This window comes from Coenobita brevimanus, chromosome 38 (genome assembly GCF_032717465.1).
Source record: "Coenobita brevimanus isolate Jiangsu-jjx chromosome 38, ASM3271746v2, whole genome shotgun sequence".
Lineage (NCBI taxonomy): Eukaryota > Metazoa > Arthropoda > Malacostraca > Decapoda > Coenobitidae > Coenobita > Coenobita brevimanus.
The window spans coordinates 2,859,614-2,877,442 of record NC_136991.1 but is presented as its reverse complement, the minus strand read 5'-3'; the positions used below and the strand labels follow the sequence as shown (position 1 = coordinate 2,877,442).

Sequence of the window (17,829 nt, the reverse complement as noted above, 5' to 3'; positions counted from 1 at the left end):
GAGCACGGAAGCAAAAAAGTTACTGCACGACAGTATACTCAACCCCCTGCTGTCACTCCTCATTGGTTATGGCAAATGCACGTGATAGCTGAGTTCGCGATAGCTGAACTGAACAGTCAGTGGGAAAATTTCTAACTGATTTTTCGGTGGCCCATTTTTCTAACTTTTAACCACTTTATGCCTACGATTTCCAGCCAATCTCTGCTCCAACATGAAATAAAGCATTATTATATTAATTATAACATTATAATAAATAAATAAACAACATAAAAGGCAATGAAACTTACTTTTTTAAGGATTAAGGAAGGGTTAGGTGGTTTGAAGGGTTCTGAGGCTTGGGAGTGGCTTAGTTGCCGCCAGATCTCTTTGGCTGTCTCCATGATTTCTTTAGTGTCCACAGCTAAAAGGGGTATCACACGGTACCTTCTGTCAGGAATGGCCAAGGAAGATTTAAGTGGAACAAAACTTGGACGCTATCACACACATTCCTCATATCCTCGGCAAAGGACATGCTTCTCACACTGTTGCCAGAGCCCCATCTCAGTTGTAAACACGTGATTATCACCATCACAGTTTTTTCGGTATAGGAAATATTAACTCTTTACAAGGGTTTCAAAATGATTGATATTTGTTCTAAAATATTAATAAGTATTCAGTGTTAGGCTAAATGTTTAGTGCTGTAGAACGATATATTCTCTGTCGAGTCGCCTGGGTTTTGGTCACGCTGTTTTGCCCGTTGTATCTTCGGCAGGAATCCATCCAGATGAATTCCAAATGCCTGTAGTATCGTTAGTGATGGTGGGTGGTTTTTTGTGCGGTCTGTCATCCATTATATCACACACACAAAAAAAAGTGTAAGGAATTCCTCTCTCACTGTCAGCAGAGAGCTAACGCGCATTCAACTGAAGTGGCAGGGTGGTTGGGGAACGTTAGCCAATCACCAGCGGGGGTGCTGTGTGACGTAGGCGGATGAGTCGCACCAATCCGAAGCGGCGTTCACAACCCGGGCACTTCAAACTTGACGCGTGATGGCGGTCTTGGGGTGCATGATAGCATGTATGGTTGTGCATTTGATGTGTGTGCGATGGCAGATAACCGCGATAGCTGAACGCGTGATAGCAGGGGGTTGAGTGTATTGTGATAGCAACTCTATTGTATGGAAGCAAAGCTTGGACCTTGTTGGAGGGAATGAGTTTTTTGAGAGGAGCATGTGGAGTCACGTGGAGAGACAGACTGACAAATGAGGAAGTGAAGGAGCATTGTGGTATGGATGTTGATGTGATACGAAGCATTAGGAGAAACACACTGAGGTGGTTCGGCCATGTGGAGAGGATGGAGAGCGAGAGTTTGATGAGGAGAGTGTAAGTGAGGTGGAGTGGGGGGCAGAGGTAGGGGGAGGGAAAGGATGAGGTAGAGGGATGGAGTGGAGAGGTTTATGAGAGAGAGGGGTGTGTGAGCTGGGAGCAGGGCAGTGAAATGGCAGGGGGCAGGGCAACATGGAGGTGATTTGTTTGTGGCCACCCCTTACGTGATTTAGGCGTCTGACAGTAGATAGATAGAATATTAATATGCCTTATGCAGTAATAAATTGATAAAGGTCATGAAAATGTGGTACATACAAACCTCTTCAGTCCAGTGACAATTTTTCATTCTTGCATCCTTAACTCTTACACGCTGGGGGTTTTCCGATGTCACACGCTCCTCCCTACGGGGGATATCTGTGACGGAAAAAATTACTCTCACTTCAAACCCTAATATCTGCCAAACTATAACAGCTAGAGAAAAAATTAAAGATACATAAGACTCATAAACTCTTCCTCTTTCAAATGAAAGTATCCTACGTCTCGAGGTGGTCCCGTTGATGAGTAAGGATAAGTTAAAGTTCAAAGGGTGGCGGGAAGATGCTTGCAGCTATACACGTCAACCGGTGTTGCTACGCTCCCAAAATTGTGACTGCTATACACGTCAGCTGGCGGTTAGGGGTTAAGACAGTTGTTTTCAGTTGAGGGGAGACTTCATACTGTAGGTGTTAGATTTAGCCCGCGTCAACACTTACACACAAGAATGGAATGAATTCCTTTAATTGAAACTCAGAAGGTAATAAAAGTGTAAAATATGTTGTATTACATATTACTCCATGGCATTCTTATGTCTTTTATTTGTGCCTTTATATAATAAACATAAATTTCATGCTGGTATCCAGTATATGAGAGATTGTTAGGTAATATGCCTTTGTTGGAATATAGTGGTAAGTGAGGAGGTGCTTCAGAACCTTCTATGATTGGAAGGTGAACCTTTAACTTAATGATATCAGTTAAGCTTTCCACTTTTTTTTTTTTTCCAAATCATTTTTCTCAGCTTCAGAGAAACTTTTGAATTGAAGGGGTTAAGTAGTATTCATTAACCCCTATTTCTGCTGGAGGTCTTCTGTAAGTCAAGAAAGTTATTAATAGCATCAAGAATAAAGTCCCATAAAAATAAGTTACTTGAGCTGAAGCGCTGAATAATGAGTTTTCATAGTAGTATTAAATGTGCAGGACAGCTGTTGTACTGTACTCTGATACTCATGCTGATGGTGTAGGTGGTGGCAACTAATAATAATAATAATAATAATAATAATAATAATAATTTGGCCTTTTGTTTCTCAAAAGCGCCAGTTCTTCCTTTTGGGAATTCACTAGCGCTCGACACACATACATTATTTTTACAATTACAAGAATTATGACATTTCTTGTATATAATACAAGCTACATCATATATACATGAAAGTGGCAAAAATTAAACCCTTCAATCATCCGTCATAGTACCTCTCTCCAGGTCGTAGCATTTTGAAAAAAGAAAGGCTTTCAGTTGTCTCTTAAAGGATTCAACAGTAGAGAGTTGTCTTATGGACAATGGCAATCTGTTATATAATCTAGGGGCTCTGTATGCAAAAGAACGATCAGAGAAAGATGACTGGTGAATGGCTCCTGGCTCATCAAGACGCAAGGAATCATCTTCACTGCGTAACATCACACCCGGGCGTGTCGATGGGAGTTTTAACAATTCAGCAAGATACTCCGGTTCACCAAACTTAAGAACGTTGAATGTAATAAGACACAGTTTAAATTCAATTCTAGCCTTTACTGGTAACCAATGCAACTCAATCAGAAACGGGGTAGTTGAGGTTCTCGGGGGGAGACCAAAGATAAGCCGTGCCGCCCTGTTCAACACAGACTGAACTTTTGTTAGTATATTATTTGGAAGACCAACCCACAGTGAATTACAATAATCAACACGAGACAAGACAACTGCATGGACCAATGTTAAGAGGCACTGTCTATTCAGGAATCTTCTCACAGAGTACAGATTAACTACCATCCATTCACTTGATATAGTGCTGCCTACTTTTTCCTTCACCTTTTATCATCCATTTTCAAAGTCTGCCCTCCTCTTTTCCTGTTTTATCCATCCTTGTGGTAGACAATGAGGCACTGTCTGCTGCAAGGGAACATCAGTTCACTGCATGGGATGGCCCTTCAGGGGCAGTTGTTTGCCTGTTGTTGGTGGGTCTGTTCGGCTAGACAGACTGGGATTATACAACAACAACTTATCTATCTATCTATTGCCAGACGCCAAAATCCCGTAAGGGGTGGCCATTTGACTTTGAGTTATTTGTTTTATGGGAAGGGGCACTAAACCTCCACCAACCCACTTGTTGACACGTAGGGAACAGTCATTTTTGCTTTGGCATAAGTTGTTGTGTCTGCCACAAAACCTTATGCCAAAGCAAAAATTATTTTTATTATGGTATGTACTGTATGTAGTTGGTGGGAGCATTTTAAAAATATTTTTTCATACATAATGGAAAAGAAAATTGCTATGCTGTCTTTTACAGTAGATCAGAATGATTGGTGTGTTACCCCTCAGTTCAGTAATATCCCTTGTTATCATATTTAGTGGTGCTGGAGAAGCATGCCTTCACATGATGGCACCAGTATGACAGGATGGCTCTGCTCCCTAGCAATATAAATGTCCCTCATTTCTTCCTAAACCCCAAAAGGTGGATGGTGGAGTGCAGGAGAAGGGCAGCTTCAACTTGCAGTCCACCAGGTTTACATTCAGATGAGTCTGATACCACAGTAAAAACATCAGTGATATACCAAACCCTGTTTTAATGAATTTCAATTTTAATGACCACCCTGAGCTGCTTTTTTTTTTTTTTTTTCCAATCCTACGTTGCCTTATGGGGAGCTTAGGAGCCTGGGGCTAGGCAAGTTGGTTCTGACATTTAAGATGAGAGTGACCAGCCTCACTCATCCCTGAGTGGCATTACGTGAGCAATAAACCCCAACCATCCCTTGGATATAAACCTTCACTGGCTCAATCCATTTGGAGCATCTTAATTACCCACTAAACCACCAGGTGCCATAATTTGGTTTTATGGTTACCACTCAGCATAATAAATGGTTTCCTGGTGTACCGTACAAGAAACCATTTGGCTTGTCACTTAGTGTAGAGTCACCCACAGGCAGAAGGAAGAGGAAAGAATGAAAGAAAGAAAGACAGAAGAGGGAGTGTAAAGTCACTTGTAGGTAGAAGGACAAGGAAAGAATGAAGGAAAGACAGAAGAGAATGGAAGGAAAGAAGAATGGAGGAGAGGAAAGGGCAGACACCCGAGAACAGCACTACATCGAGTAAGTGGATGGTGAGCTCCCCCACCTATGTTCATTTAATGAATTTTGTTTGGTAAAAGAATGGACACGCAGGAAACACCAATCAGCATGGCGTCCCTACATGCGCACGCGCGCACTCCTCTGCATCCTGCAGAGTGCTGCATTAGTCCGTGGGTGACCACCATCGTGAGAGGAGCCATAAATAGAGCATTTACTGAGAAAAAGATCCATTTAGACATAGCTGTATGTTATTGTGTACGACTGTGGCTGAATGACACTCTGTATTCAACGATCTTTGTTCAGTAAGAGCTACGACGCTTGGGAAATTATCAAACATAATGGTGTTCAGCTTTAATGTCAGTGGTCTGGCATCAGTTAGTTTGTTACATCGAGTATGTACTGTATATTAGAACTTCTCAGCATGCTAGACTTGTGCCATGCTGCTAAAGCTCTAATTGCACAACAGAATGTTACAGATATTCAGAGTGGAGATAGGAGGCAAGATGCTGTAGGTGGTTGATAAAATTGGTTATCTAACAGCTGCACTTCATAGGAGAATAAGTTGAGAGCTTTGCGATGTTACATAATCCATGGATGTTCTTTTGATATTTCTACTTTGTGTGTGCTTTTATTTTCTGTTTTGGGATTCTACATTCCTCATGTATAAGAGTGGGAATAGGGTTGGGATGATGATGAAGGCGACGGAGATATTCTCATTAATTAATAATTTAATAATGATGGTAATAGTGCTAGTGATTATGATGATGATGATGATTTATTTACTTTCCCCCCAGAGGAATCATTGATACACCTGGACCCTCACCTGGTACAAGACGCAGTGATGGTAACACAACCCAACTTCCCCCTAACATCATACCACTGCCAGGCCCCGCGCAAGATGGCCCTCTCTCGCATGGACCCCTCTGCCACATTGGGCTTCTATTGTCACACTCGCACTGACTTCCTAAGGCTCCTGGAGGAATTGCCAGAGGTGAAGGGAAAGATTTAGAGGGAGAAAGGTTGGAAAGGAAGAGGAGAAGGAGGGAGAGGGCTGAAAAGAGAGGGAAAGACTAATGATGGTGATAAAAGGAATAGAAGGAGGGTTAAAAGAGAAGAAATAAGTGGCTATAAAGAGAATAGATAGATAATTAGGAGTGGATAATAGGGAAGAGAATAAGAGGGGGAAGGGTAAGAAGAGGAGGCCCAACCTCTTTCAGAGAGACTCCTCCACCACCCTGGGATTTTGCTGTCATACTCACACCAATATCCTGAGGTGTATGGAGGAACTGCCAGAGATGAGGGGGAGATATGCAGTGAGAGTAGAGGGATACGAAGAGGAGAGATTAATAAATAGTGAAGTGAGATGCAGAAATTCAAAAAGAGAAGGAGATATGACCTGCTTGCTACAGTGACATATTCTTCATTTTTGTCCTTGCTACCTCAAGGCAGTTTTATTCACCTTGGGATAGACTTTTCAGACTGAACAGGTTAGATGTAGCCTTCCTTTATCCCTTCTGCAAGACAATTCCCCAAGGTCAAATAAATTCTTCCAGAGGTAATAAATAACAAAAAATCATTAGAGTAAAGGAGTTTACAGAGGAGTGAAGGGAGAAAAAAATTGGAATGAGAAGGAGAGGAATTAGAAGAGAATTATTGTATCATGTACGTAAAAGCTTCAACATGCTTGCATGTCTTGACCTTGGTCGCCTGATGACATCTGTCCATGATGCTTGATCTCTGGCAGCCTCCCTATTCAGTCCCATATCACTGAGGTCACACTCTATAACCTCCCAGTTCTTTTTTTGGTCTGCCTCTCGCAACCGTATCCGCAGCATTCACATTTCTCACCTTCTGGACCCAGTGGTCATCCTCCGTCGTCTCACCATGCCCAAATCATCGCAGTTTACTCCTCCTGATCAGAACACCAATACATTCAAGTCCCATCCTTCCTTTCAACTCATCAGTCACAATTCTAACCCCTGCAGGCCTCGCACTCAAGGATGCACTATATATCTATCTAATCATTGTCATTTCTGTTTATTTGAGCCTGCGAATGTCCTCTCCTTTTACTGCCCAGGTGTCAAATAAGAAAACTCCTCCACAGACTCAAGAGGCCTCGCAGCAAAATCAATTCCTTTACACCTGACAGTCTCTACATGCACTCCCCAACACACTGCACACATTAAATCAGCATTATTTGCAGCCTACGTCTAATACCACTACATCTCTTATGCACCCACCTATCACAAACATTGCACAAGATGGAGTTAATTCCCACACCCCTGTGGCAAACTGCTCATGGCCACACTCCCTCTGCTTTGACAGTACTGCCACCAGCCATAGATATCATCACTTTTGTTTTATCCACATGGACTCTCAGACCCTTGTGCTCCATATAGGCTTTCCACTTCCTAAATCTCTCCATGGCCTTCCTTTCATTCTTTGCCATCAACACCAAGTCAATAGCATTCACCATCTCCCATGAGAGTCCATTCTGAAGTCACATGAGAGAGCTTTAAGCACCATGACAGGCAATGAGGAGGAGAGATCAATGAAGAGGAGTGAAAAACAAGGAAGACGGATAAGAATAAGGAGAAAGAAATATATAAAAGAGGGATTAAGTAGTATAAAAGTATTGAATGGAGTGGATTATGGAGTGAGGGGTAAGTCCTCTCTCATATGGACTCCTCTGTCACAGTAGTAGCAGAATTCTGATTGGTAAAAAATGAACTGGCAGTTGGAGCTTTTACTGTACACCTGACACATGTAATCAGTTCTATATTAAATTCCATATGTACCTTATTGCAGATGGTGACGCCCAAGCAGCCTGGCCTAGAGTACCCAATCTTTGAGTTTGTGTACGGTCGTAGCCAGGACAGCAACGCTATCGCCCGACAGGTGACATCTGAGGACCAGCTGGCCGCCACATTACCCCAGGACACACCACTTCTCCCTCAGGACTCGGAAGAGTTTGTTTTTCTTTGAAATGCTTTGTTTCTCTTTGACCCATCTTTGTTCTGTGATGCCATGTACTTTAATTTAAGCTTGCTGCCTGCAGACAGATTCATGGTAACTCCTCTAGTCCAAAGAAGTATGATAAATGCTTCCTCTCTTATTTTTGCTTTCTCCAAACAGTTTTGTTCAGCAAAAGAGAGGCTTTTCGAATTGGAGTCAATATATATAACCACTGTCAACTCCTTCAGTACCAAAGGGCTTGCAAAAGTAGCCTGAAGGTAGCAAGAATAAGCTAAAGTAATAGATTAGTGAAGGGGTTAAGGAAACATATTTCTTTTCATCCTGACTTTTTCTTTTTTTCCACGTAAAGATTGGTTGAGGTTGGATCTAGAAACAAGGAAAGGGAAAATACAGGAAAGAGCTATCAACAGTATGCCCAGTGAAATGGAACTGGAGGAGTTAATAAGATACAGCCTTCAGTAACCCTCTAATGTTCAGTGAAATATTTTATTTTTTATTCTTGCATCATCATCATCATCCAGTCCTATGTTGCCCCATGAGGAGTGTAGGAGTCTGGGGCTAGGCAAGTTGGTCTTGACACTTAAGATGGGAGTGACCAGTCTCATTCATCCGTGAGTGGCATTACGTGAGCAGTAAACCCCAACCACCCTGTGGATATAAACCTTCATCAGCTCAATCCAATTGGAGTGCCGTAATTACCCACTAAACCACTAGATGCCAAAATTTGATTATATGGTTACCACCCAGCATAGTAAATGGTTTGCTGGTGTACAGGAAACCATATGGCTCGTCACTTAGTGTAAAGTCACCCACAGGCAGAAGGAAGAGGAAAGAATGAAAGAAAGAAAAAGAAGAGGGAGTGTAAAGTCACCCATAGGCAGAAGGGCACATCTTATAGTTTATTTAGTTCTGGAGAAGTTTTTTTTTAGCTAGAGGGGTCATATGTACACTTCATTGTCAAAAATCTTCCTTCCACTGAATTTTGAAAAATTGTCTGTAGATAGCAAAGTGAATTAGTAAAGCACAGCACCAGATTGAAGAGGCAAACCCCTTCACTACTTGCAGGCTTTCACAGGTTGAATAAGATAGTCATGCAGTGTCAGCAGTAAGCATAAAAAAATGACATCATTGCACTGAAGCAGTTGACTCATTTACTGCAGTATGTTTTCCTGAGCAGAGCAAAATTGTCTGAAGTCAGCAGAAATTTAGAGTATCGGGAGCTGTTACCTCTCCTGACATCGTGAGGGCTATCCTCCAGTGCTAAGGAATCTTTGTATGCAGCATATGTTGGGAGTGCAATGCTGTATGGTATTGAGACCTGGGCTGTAAAGGAAGAGGATACTAGTAGCCTCAAGCATACAGAAATGACGATAATTAGGTGGATATGTAATGCATCGTTGAACGCGAGGCCTGGGGGGACTAGGATTTCAAATGAAGAGTTGAGAGGAAGGATGGGACTTGGATGTATTAGTGTTGCAATGAGGAGTAGATAGAGATGGTTTGAGCATGTTGAGAGGATGGAGGATGACAGTTGGGTGCAGAAGGTGAGAAGTGTGAATGTCAGGGGTAGGGTTACAAGAAGCAGACTAAAAAAGACCTCGGACAAGTCCATAGTGTGCGACCTAAGGGATAAGGGACTGAGAGTGGAGACCTGCCATTAAGTGACCAAAACCAGTGCATGGAAGCATGTTGTACCCTTATAATCAATACAGTGACAAGGATAAGATCTGCCTCAGTTTATAGCAGCTGCCTTTTGTCATTAGTTATAACTCCTCTTTAGATTTTTCAACTGCCTTTAGACCAGTGACATTTTCATTTTATTCTTGCTGTCAGTAGACAGTTTTATTTAACTTTTTTTTTTTTCTGGGCACTTAGATACAGCCATCATTATTCCTTCCCTACAAAATGTGTGTCCAAGTTGAATGAAAATAATTGGGAAAAAACATGACTAAACTAGAAAATAGATCACCAGATTGAAGGATGAAAGTATTATTATTTTTTATTTTTTTTTTTTTTTATATATAGAGAAGATTCTTCTTATGCTGAGTAAAGTCATCTGTTGTTAGCCAGAATAAAACCCTACACCTTTGTGATCATATGCCTGGTGTGACTGTAAGCTGATGATATCTGGAAGCTGTTTTTCTTTTTATATGTCATCATCATTATTATTTGGACCTCCTTTCCCACCCTAGGGCAGGGTGAGGAGTAGCAACATCCAGACAGCCTTTCTTTTTATATGAAAGGGAAATAATTAGTGGTTTTGAGGTGCCTCATGTCCTTCTCACTACCCTCTTCTTTCTGAGTAGTTTGTAATTCTGAGCACCTTAACTCTTTCAGGAAACTTGCCCCGCTCTTCCCTACTCCCTCTCCCAGTTTTGTCCCAGCCAGTTATTTCCCGTGCCCTGAAAGTACAGTTTATACTTTTCGTTACAGAATGGGCGCTAATACAGATACCAGTTATTCTTTTGTCATGTTGGAAAAGGTGTAGCTATCTTTTGTTCCCGGGCTGTAAATTTGTAAGCTTATAAACTTATATTGAAATAAGCATGTGAATACAGTACAGTCTTCATACAACATGAGATAAGTTATGCAGAGCCTCGTGCAATATCAATTTTGCGCTAAAAGGTGACATATAATTACAGGTGAAATAGGGGGTTAGATTCTAGGAGCCCCATATTTTTCGTTAAAAAAACATAGTTAATTACCTTAAGACACCCTAGACAGTGTGTTTACATACGATCTTGCCGACTGGACACAGTGCATCCTAACCTAGCCTGACTGACTAGTTTTGCCCCCTAATACTCCCCATAAAAATTTTAACCACCAAGGATTGCCACTAAGCCTCTTGAAAGCCCTCAGTACTAACCAAGCAAAAACTTCTGACCTGATCAACACGTGAATAATTTCTGCCCAGTGTAACGCATATTTCACCAGGAATCACTTTTGGTGCCACTCATTAAAAAAAAATGTATATATGCTGTGTGAAACTATTTTTGAATGTATCATTAGTCATCAGCAATAAAGGAAAACAAAATACTGTACAGTATATACTGAAGTCGTCAGCATGGAATGATTGTGTACAACTTCTCAGATACACATGAATGCAGTAATCCTGAATATAAACAAGTCATCCAGGCAGTACAATTTGTATGACATTATAATTCAAAAGAAAAGAACTCACATAATTTTCTTACCTAACGACTTACATCAGCACGTAGTGTCTTCATGTACCGTACAAGCCAAATTTTCTCGACCAGAGACCATCAGTTCATGACAGAGATTGGGCACAAAGCCTTGTTTTTCACACACTGTGCTCTAGAGGAAAAAACATGAATTTTACTGCTCCCTCATCATTAACATTTTTCTCCAACAAAGAAATTATCCACATTGTAAACACACCTAACTTGTTTTATCTGTTTGAATGTTAGTCTCATTCACATTTAAGCTCCCACACACACCACTTCATCCAACAATTTTACATTTTTCTTAGGAATAAATGCTTTTCTTGTGTTCATAGCACTTCCATGGTGCTTAGACACAACTAAAGTTACCTTGGAATCGCGTGCTCAGAGCTCCGATAGGAAATGAGGAGCAAAGAAATAAGTAAATAAATGCTTATAATCACAGTGACCATCCATAAGGCAGGCAGTGGCCGGTCAGGGACATGGGTCACGTGAGTCAGGTCGGGTTGAGGAAGCCAGTCAGTGACCGACAAAAGCACAACACATGGGTTGTAAACAAATGCAGTCATCTGGAAATACAGTACCTAAACACACCCGCTTCCCACATAGTTTCTCTCATGCAGTTGAGTGATATTACTGTGCAATTGAATAATTATGGGAGAAATTAAGTGCCTGTGTTTTTGTAAGATTGTTGTTTCCCTTTGTCATAAATCGCAACTCTGCTGTACTATATTGTGTTCATTCACAAAGAAATTAGAGCTTTTTGAGGAAGTTAAATATCATTATATTAAGTACAGTACAATCCCAATTCTGTTTGACACCAAAGTAATGTAAACATATATTTTGCAGTTTTTGAGTAATTAACTGTATAGAGTTCGTCTGGTTAGTACTTGGATGAGTGACCGCCTGGGAACACCAGATGCTGTTGGCATCCCTACGTGTTAAGTGGGGTTGGTGGAGGATTAGTGCCCCTCCCTGTAAAACAATTAACTCTAAGCCTTTGGCCACCCCGTTTGGGATACATGGCGTCTGGCAATGAATGAATGAATGAAAACTGTATAGAGTTCATGAAAATTTGCTATGGTACTTTTTTCTGGTCCAAATCAAAGTGAGATTTATTGTTATATATTAGCCACAAAAAGTAATACTGTATATTGTCACCTGCAACTTGAACCAACGAGACACATGTTTACAGTTAGGCACACCATTGCCAGACATATGAGTCTATAATGCATATGAAAGAGATCATTCACCTTTTCTTTAATGTGTTTTTTCATCCAGTGGTTCATACGTGTCTAAATGCATATGAAAACTTTGTGGGAGGGTAAGTAGATCATACACATCAAACATGTGAAAACCTTGAGAGGGCTAATCATCTTGACACAGTTGCCTGTATAAATTACTGCTTTGCTTTTTGTTGTTGGATTGTGTATCAAGGGACAGTATGGTTAAACCTTCAGTTATGATGTGGAATGCAAGCTGCCATTTTTTAATGATAATTTCTGGAGCATATGATGAGATGGAACATTGTTAGTCGTTCCTGTATTGTTCCTGAACGCACTCTGTAATGTGGAATGCAGGCTGACCATGCCTAATAGCCATGGGTTTTTCGTGAATGACCATATAAAATTAGGGGCTTGCACTCTGCTTCTCAGTATCAGGTTTAATCATAAAATTTTACAGAATATTATGGGGAATGTCCACTCACCATCTTCAGTGAAAGGGAGGGTTTAGCCTGCCTTGTGCCACCCAACTTGGGACCGTCATGGAGCTGTAGTTCCGGCTTTTTATATACTGTATATATATATATATATATATATATAAAGGAACGAGAAGAACATATGGAAAACAACCATAAAAGTACTTACAGAAGCCTAAAAGGTTGATTTTGAGGTTGATTCGTTCTCGACCATTGGCTGAAATGTTTGGCCTGCCCGTGACACCCAGTGAGTTGAGGTAGGAGATTGGCATTTTCCTCTTGGGTAACTCTCCCAGATGACCCAAGGGCACACTTGGAAGGTACATACATGATGTGGGAACTGTCCCCAAGCATGATTATGTGCTTGGGCACAGTACGACATGTGAGTGAGTGGCATTTATCAGGTAAATGTTCGTAATTTTGAAGTTAGTATTTTACATATGTAAAAAAGTGTTTGCATAGTCCTTTTCAGCATCATCATCAGCTGGTGAATAATTTTCACCATCAGTGGGGACCATCAGGAGATTGTCAGTCTCACATTAGGAAAGGCCTTGGTGCGACATGATGCTCACTCACTCACAGTCAAAGTACAGCTACTGCAAATTGACTTAGGACCTCCCCTCACAGGGTATTAAAAAACACAGAAATAATAGTATATCACAATGTTTGTTCATGAAGTGCCATTCATTAATATGAAATCATGTTTCACTTGTTCTTCAGGACCATTTGGATGCATTTTGGCATGGAATCACTTAGATCTATAAAGTAATCTAAGGCCATTTCTTTGCACCAAACATTTGTCAGTTCAGTCTTGAGACTGTCCAGATTGAGTGTCTTCTTCTCTGCCATTATTTCCTTCATCTTTGCCCTGCAATTTTCTATCGGATTTAGATCCGGACTGTTGCCAGGCCAGTGGAGGACCTCAATCTGATTATCCTGAAGCCATTTTGTCACCTTTCTTGACTTGTGACATGGAGCTGAATTGTACATGAGAAAGTCACACCCATGAATAACAAAAAATTTAACAAAGGAAATGCTTCCTATGTGTCAACAAGTGGGTTGGTGGAGGGTTAGTGCCCCTCTCCGTAAAACAAGTAACTCAAAGTCAAACGGCCACCCCTTACGGGATTGTGGCGTCTGGCAATAGATAGATAGATAGATCCTTCAGAACTTGAATGTACTGGTCACCATTCATCATCAAGTTTTTAGAAAGAAAATAGAGGCCTCCCCTTCCCATTTCACCGGAGAAACGCCCCCATACCATTACTGATTGTGGGCGCTTAACAGTCGGCACCGTGTAAGCAGGGTCATATCGACTACGGGAGGCAGGGCGATGAACCTTGGCAGAACACACCTGGAACACTTGAAATGTGCTTTCATCGGAAAACATAACTTTTCTCCACTCATCTGATGTGCAGTGTGCATACTTCTTGGGAAATTGAATGCGCTGCTTCTTCATGCAGTCAGTGAGAAGCGGTTTCTTGGCTGCAGTGCAGCTTGGCTAACCCAGCTTCTTCTGCAAGCGGAGTTGGATAGTTCGAATTGATATGTCTCGTAAGAGCTGAGGTTGCATTCTCTTCAATTCTGCTGCTGTTAGTCGAGGATTCTTGATTACTTCCCTCTTCAGAAGCGTACCTGTAGCTCTGGAAGTCGTCCTCTTCTTTCCACTGCCATGCCTGTGCTCTGGTACGACATTAGGTGGCAGGCCGTGCGCTGCAGCAAAAATCTTCATGACGATTGACTTTGTGCGTCCAGTACCTTCACAAATCGTGTTGATAGGAACATAATCCTGCTTCTATGCAATGACCCTCTCATTCCTTGAGCAGTACTTTCCAGGCATGACAACTCGACTCTAGGAATATAACAGGGCAAACATTAATACATATGAAAAAAGAGGGAGGTGCAAGCTCGGAGCAACGGGAACATATACTCCCACTCTCGCTTCTGGGCAAGCACTGACGTGCTGAGTGTTTCGCCACCTCCTGCCAATACCAGAGGAGTTGCCAGTTACTTCTTGCCCAAAAAGTTCACTTGGTAGAGGTGGAAACACAAGTCAAAGACAGACAACTCTCCCATAGCAGTTCTGTGTGTAGGTCCTAAAAGTCAATTTGCCTTGGGTGTAAGACTTGAGGAGATGTCTACCTGCGCAGCCTGGGGAATGCGTGGGTGAGTCATAGCAGGCCCTACAGTGGTGCGGGACTATGCCTACCAGAAATCTCCGACTAGATTTGAATTTTCAATTTTTGGCAAATTTTTCAATTGCAGACTGTATATGTATGGCTGTTGCAATTTGTGCACACACATGGCAGACCATATATTTACGGTTGTGGCACACGGCAGGTTAAGGGAGGGTTCATGCTATTTTTTTTTTATTTATTTATATTTTAAGTTTCTTCACTCACATCTCAATGAAATTTCACTCTCATCTCAATTGTCAGGACCAACTTGCCTAGTCCCAGGCTCCTACGTTCCTCATGGGGCGGCATAGGATTGAATGATGGATGGATGGATTTTAAGTTTCTGTTTTCAGATTCCCCCCTAATTCCCTCATCAGAATGTTTGGACCTAAGGGTATACTACTGTATTCCAGTTGAGTCATCTGCCTTGAAACTTTTCAGTATGATGACTTCTGACTTCAGTTTATTCTTACTGCCTCCAAATGAGTTTGTTTAGCTCAGGAAAGACCTCATGTGCTGAAGGAGTATAACTGCTCCGGACAGAGTGGTCTCTCCTCTTAAATCCAGCAATGTATTTTTAGTTTATTTTTTGCTATGTCCAGATTATTTTATTTAGTCTGATGTGACTTTTGAATACAGATGGGTTAGATATAGCCTTAATTAACCTCCCCACAACTGCAGATCCTTCCAAAGTTTGAAAAGATTATCTAAAAAAAAAAAAAAAAAAAAAAAAAAAAAGTGTCATGGTACTGAATGGGAAGTAGGGCTGAATATGAGGTAGTCTGTTATCTTACATATATCTTGTGTATATGACTAATTTTATATCAGATTATTAACCTGGTGGTGTATTTTATTAGTTTAGGCTTGCTGGAGAGGGATGCCTTCATGTTGTGGTAATGGTATAACCAGGTGGCTTCAATGCCCAGCTATACAAACATCCCTCAGTGACCTTCCTATCCCCTAAAAGGAAGATGGTGGCCTCAAGGAATAGGGTAACTTTAGCTTGTGATCACCGGGGTTCACACACCAGATGAACCTGGGGCTTCAACAACAAGTTTGTACTACTACTAGTACTACAGCTACTACTAGACTGCTACTACTACTACTGCTAGACTACTACTACTACTACGGTCTTTCTACCTTCTGGTGATTTTATTTACCTTAAGAAAGATCTCTTAACCCTTTAACCACGGGCATTGTTTTGCCCCGACTGGCCTTTATAACTCTGCACAAAATAAATCTAGAGCGAAAAATAAGGTACCATTAGAAAGTACTAACCTTCGGCTTTGCAATGATGTAGGTTTCACGATTTCGTTGACTATCACTGGATGGGCAGTGCCATTAGAAGTGAGTGATTTAAAATCACTATTTTTCGCTCACACACCATTACCTTCGCTCACACACCATTACCAAATGCCAACCTCATTCTGATAATAATACTATAAACATATATGAACACTGCACATACGATAAACACCCACTCTGTGTTCACTGAGGCAGGTAAAAGGCACTGTAATTGCCCGCACTTCACTGCCACATCAGCGGTGTTGTAATCACTATTTTTCATTCACACACCATTACCAAATGCCAATCTCATTCTGATAATAATACTATAAACATATATGAACACTGCACATACGATAAACACCCACCCTGTGTTCACTGAGGCAGGTAAAAGGCACTGTAATTGCCCGCACTTCACTGCCACATCAGCGGTGTTGTAATCACTATTTTTCGCTCACACACCATTACCAAATGCCAACCTCATTCTGATAATAATACTATAAACATATATGAACACTGCACATATGATAAACACCCACTCTGTGTTCACTGAGGCAGGTAAAAGGCACTGTAATTGCCTGCACTTCCCTGCCACATCAGCAGTGTTGTCACTCACACAGCTGGACAGATACTGATGCGTGTTGGTCAGGGGTGGGGTGGGGGGCCCAGGGGGTGGGAGGTGGGGGCCCGGGGGGTGGGAGGAGGGAGGTGGGTGTCGGCTGGAGTGAAAGAACTTAATAGCTACTCTCCCTTGAAACAGTTGGCGCACGGAAAAAACGCGGGGTATTCAAAATATTCACAAACATTTGAGAATGACACCCGCGGTTTGGTCCAGTTTTTGCAATGTCATTCTGGGATGACACCCGCTGTTAAAGGGTTAAGCTGAAAGAATTACTGTAGGCTATATGTAACTCATCATTTTGAAGGAATTGATGAAGGCTGTGTCTAACCCCCCCTGCTGCAGAAGTCCATTGTAAGATGAAAAAAATGATCTGAAGGCAGCAAATGTGAATGAAAAATGTATTGATAGATTGAAGTGCTGAAAAGTTTTGCCCAGCATGTCAAGAATATGAAGCTTTTTGTGTGTGCCTTTTATCAGATCATGATAAGCAGTGGAAATAATTTACAGTACCACTAGAGCATACAGTGTGTATCATTCAGTATTTTTGGAGTCACTCATTTGTGTGTATGTTACTGATTGCACTGTAGAATAAAGGTTTGGTGCTGAATATGTGGTGGTAGCAATTGCATGATTTTTTAATACATTTTCTTGCAACTTATAGAGAATTTTGCCCAACTTAAATGTTTGTGGTACTGAAGATTATGTCTAACCCCTCCAATTAAAATACCACTCTTAAATTTAGTAAAATTATCCAGTAATAGCAAGAACAAATATATATAAATGACCTGCGTGTGGTGAAAGGGTAAAGAGGACATCATTGTACCAAAGGGTTTTTGATGTATAGAGCGGCAATGGTTTGGAATGGTTACACCATTTTGCTGTAAGAGTTCAGTTCTAGTGTGAGTAAATAATCTAATGATAGAGAAAAAAAAAAAAAAAATGTACTGAAGGTGTTGTATGACTGAATGAAGATAACCTGGAAATGTTTCATCCCATGACTGAGAGATATGTCTGAATTGGAATGAAGTTGTTTGGTGGTGGCAAGAATAACCTTAACAACACTTTTAATCAAATGATATTTTATTGGGTTATTCTTGTTACCTCCAGCCACTTGTATTCATTTTAGAAGAGATTTCTTGCTGTGAAAGGGTTAGTGAAGAATGTATTGAATGCCTCTAGTTTGACAAGTCCCTCCATAACAGAACAGAATTGTCCGGGATTAGGGCGTTGGGCT

At 41.2% G+C, this 17,829-nt stretch overlaps 1 protein-coding gene across 1 annotated transcript in view; it reads left to right on the top strand.

Moving 5' to 3' along the window:
• LOC145396486 (uncharacterized) overlaps window positions 1-7,640 on the top strand; it is a 30,237-nt gene extending 22,597 nt beyond the window's left edge. Inside the window, exons 8-9 of the mRNA XM_080269858.1 lie at window positions 5,450-5,646; window positions 7,464-7,640. Coding sequence (XP_080125984.1) covers window positions 5,450-5,646; window positions 7,464-7,640 — 374 coding nt within the window. The remainder of the gene's footprint in view (window positions 1-5,449; window positions 5,647-7,463) is intronic.
• The last annotated feature ends 10,189 nt before the right edge of the window (window positions 7,641-17,829 follow it).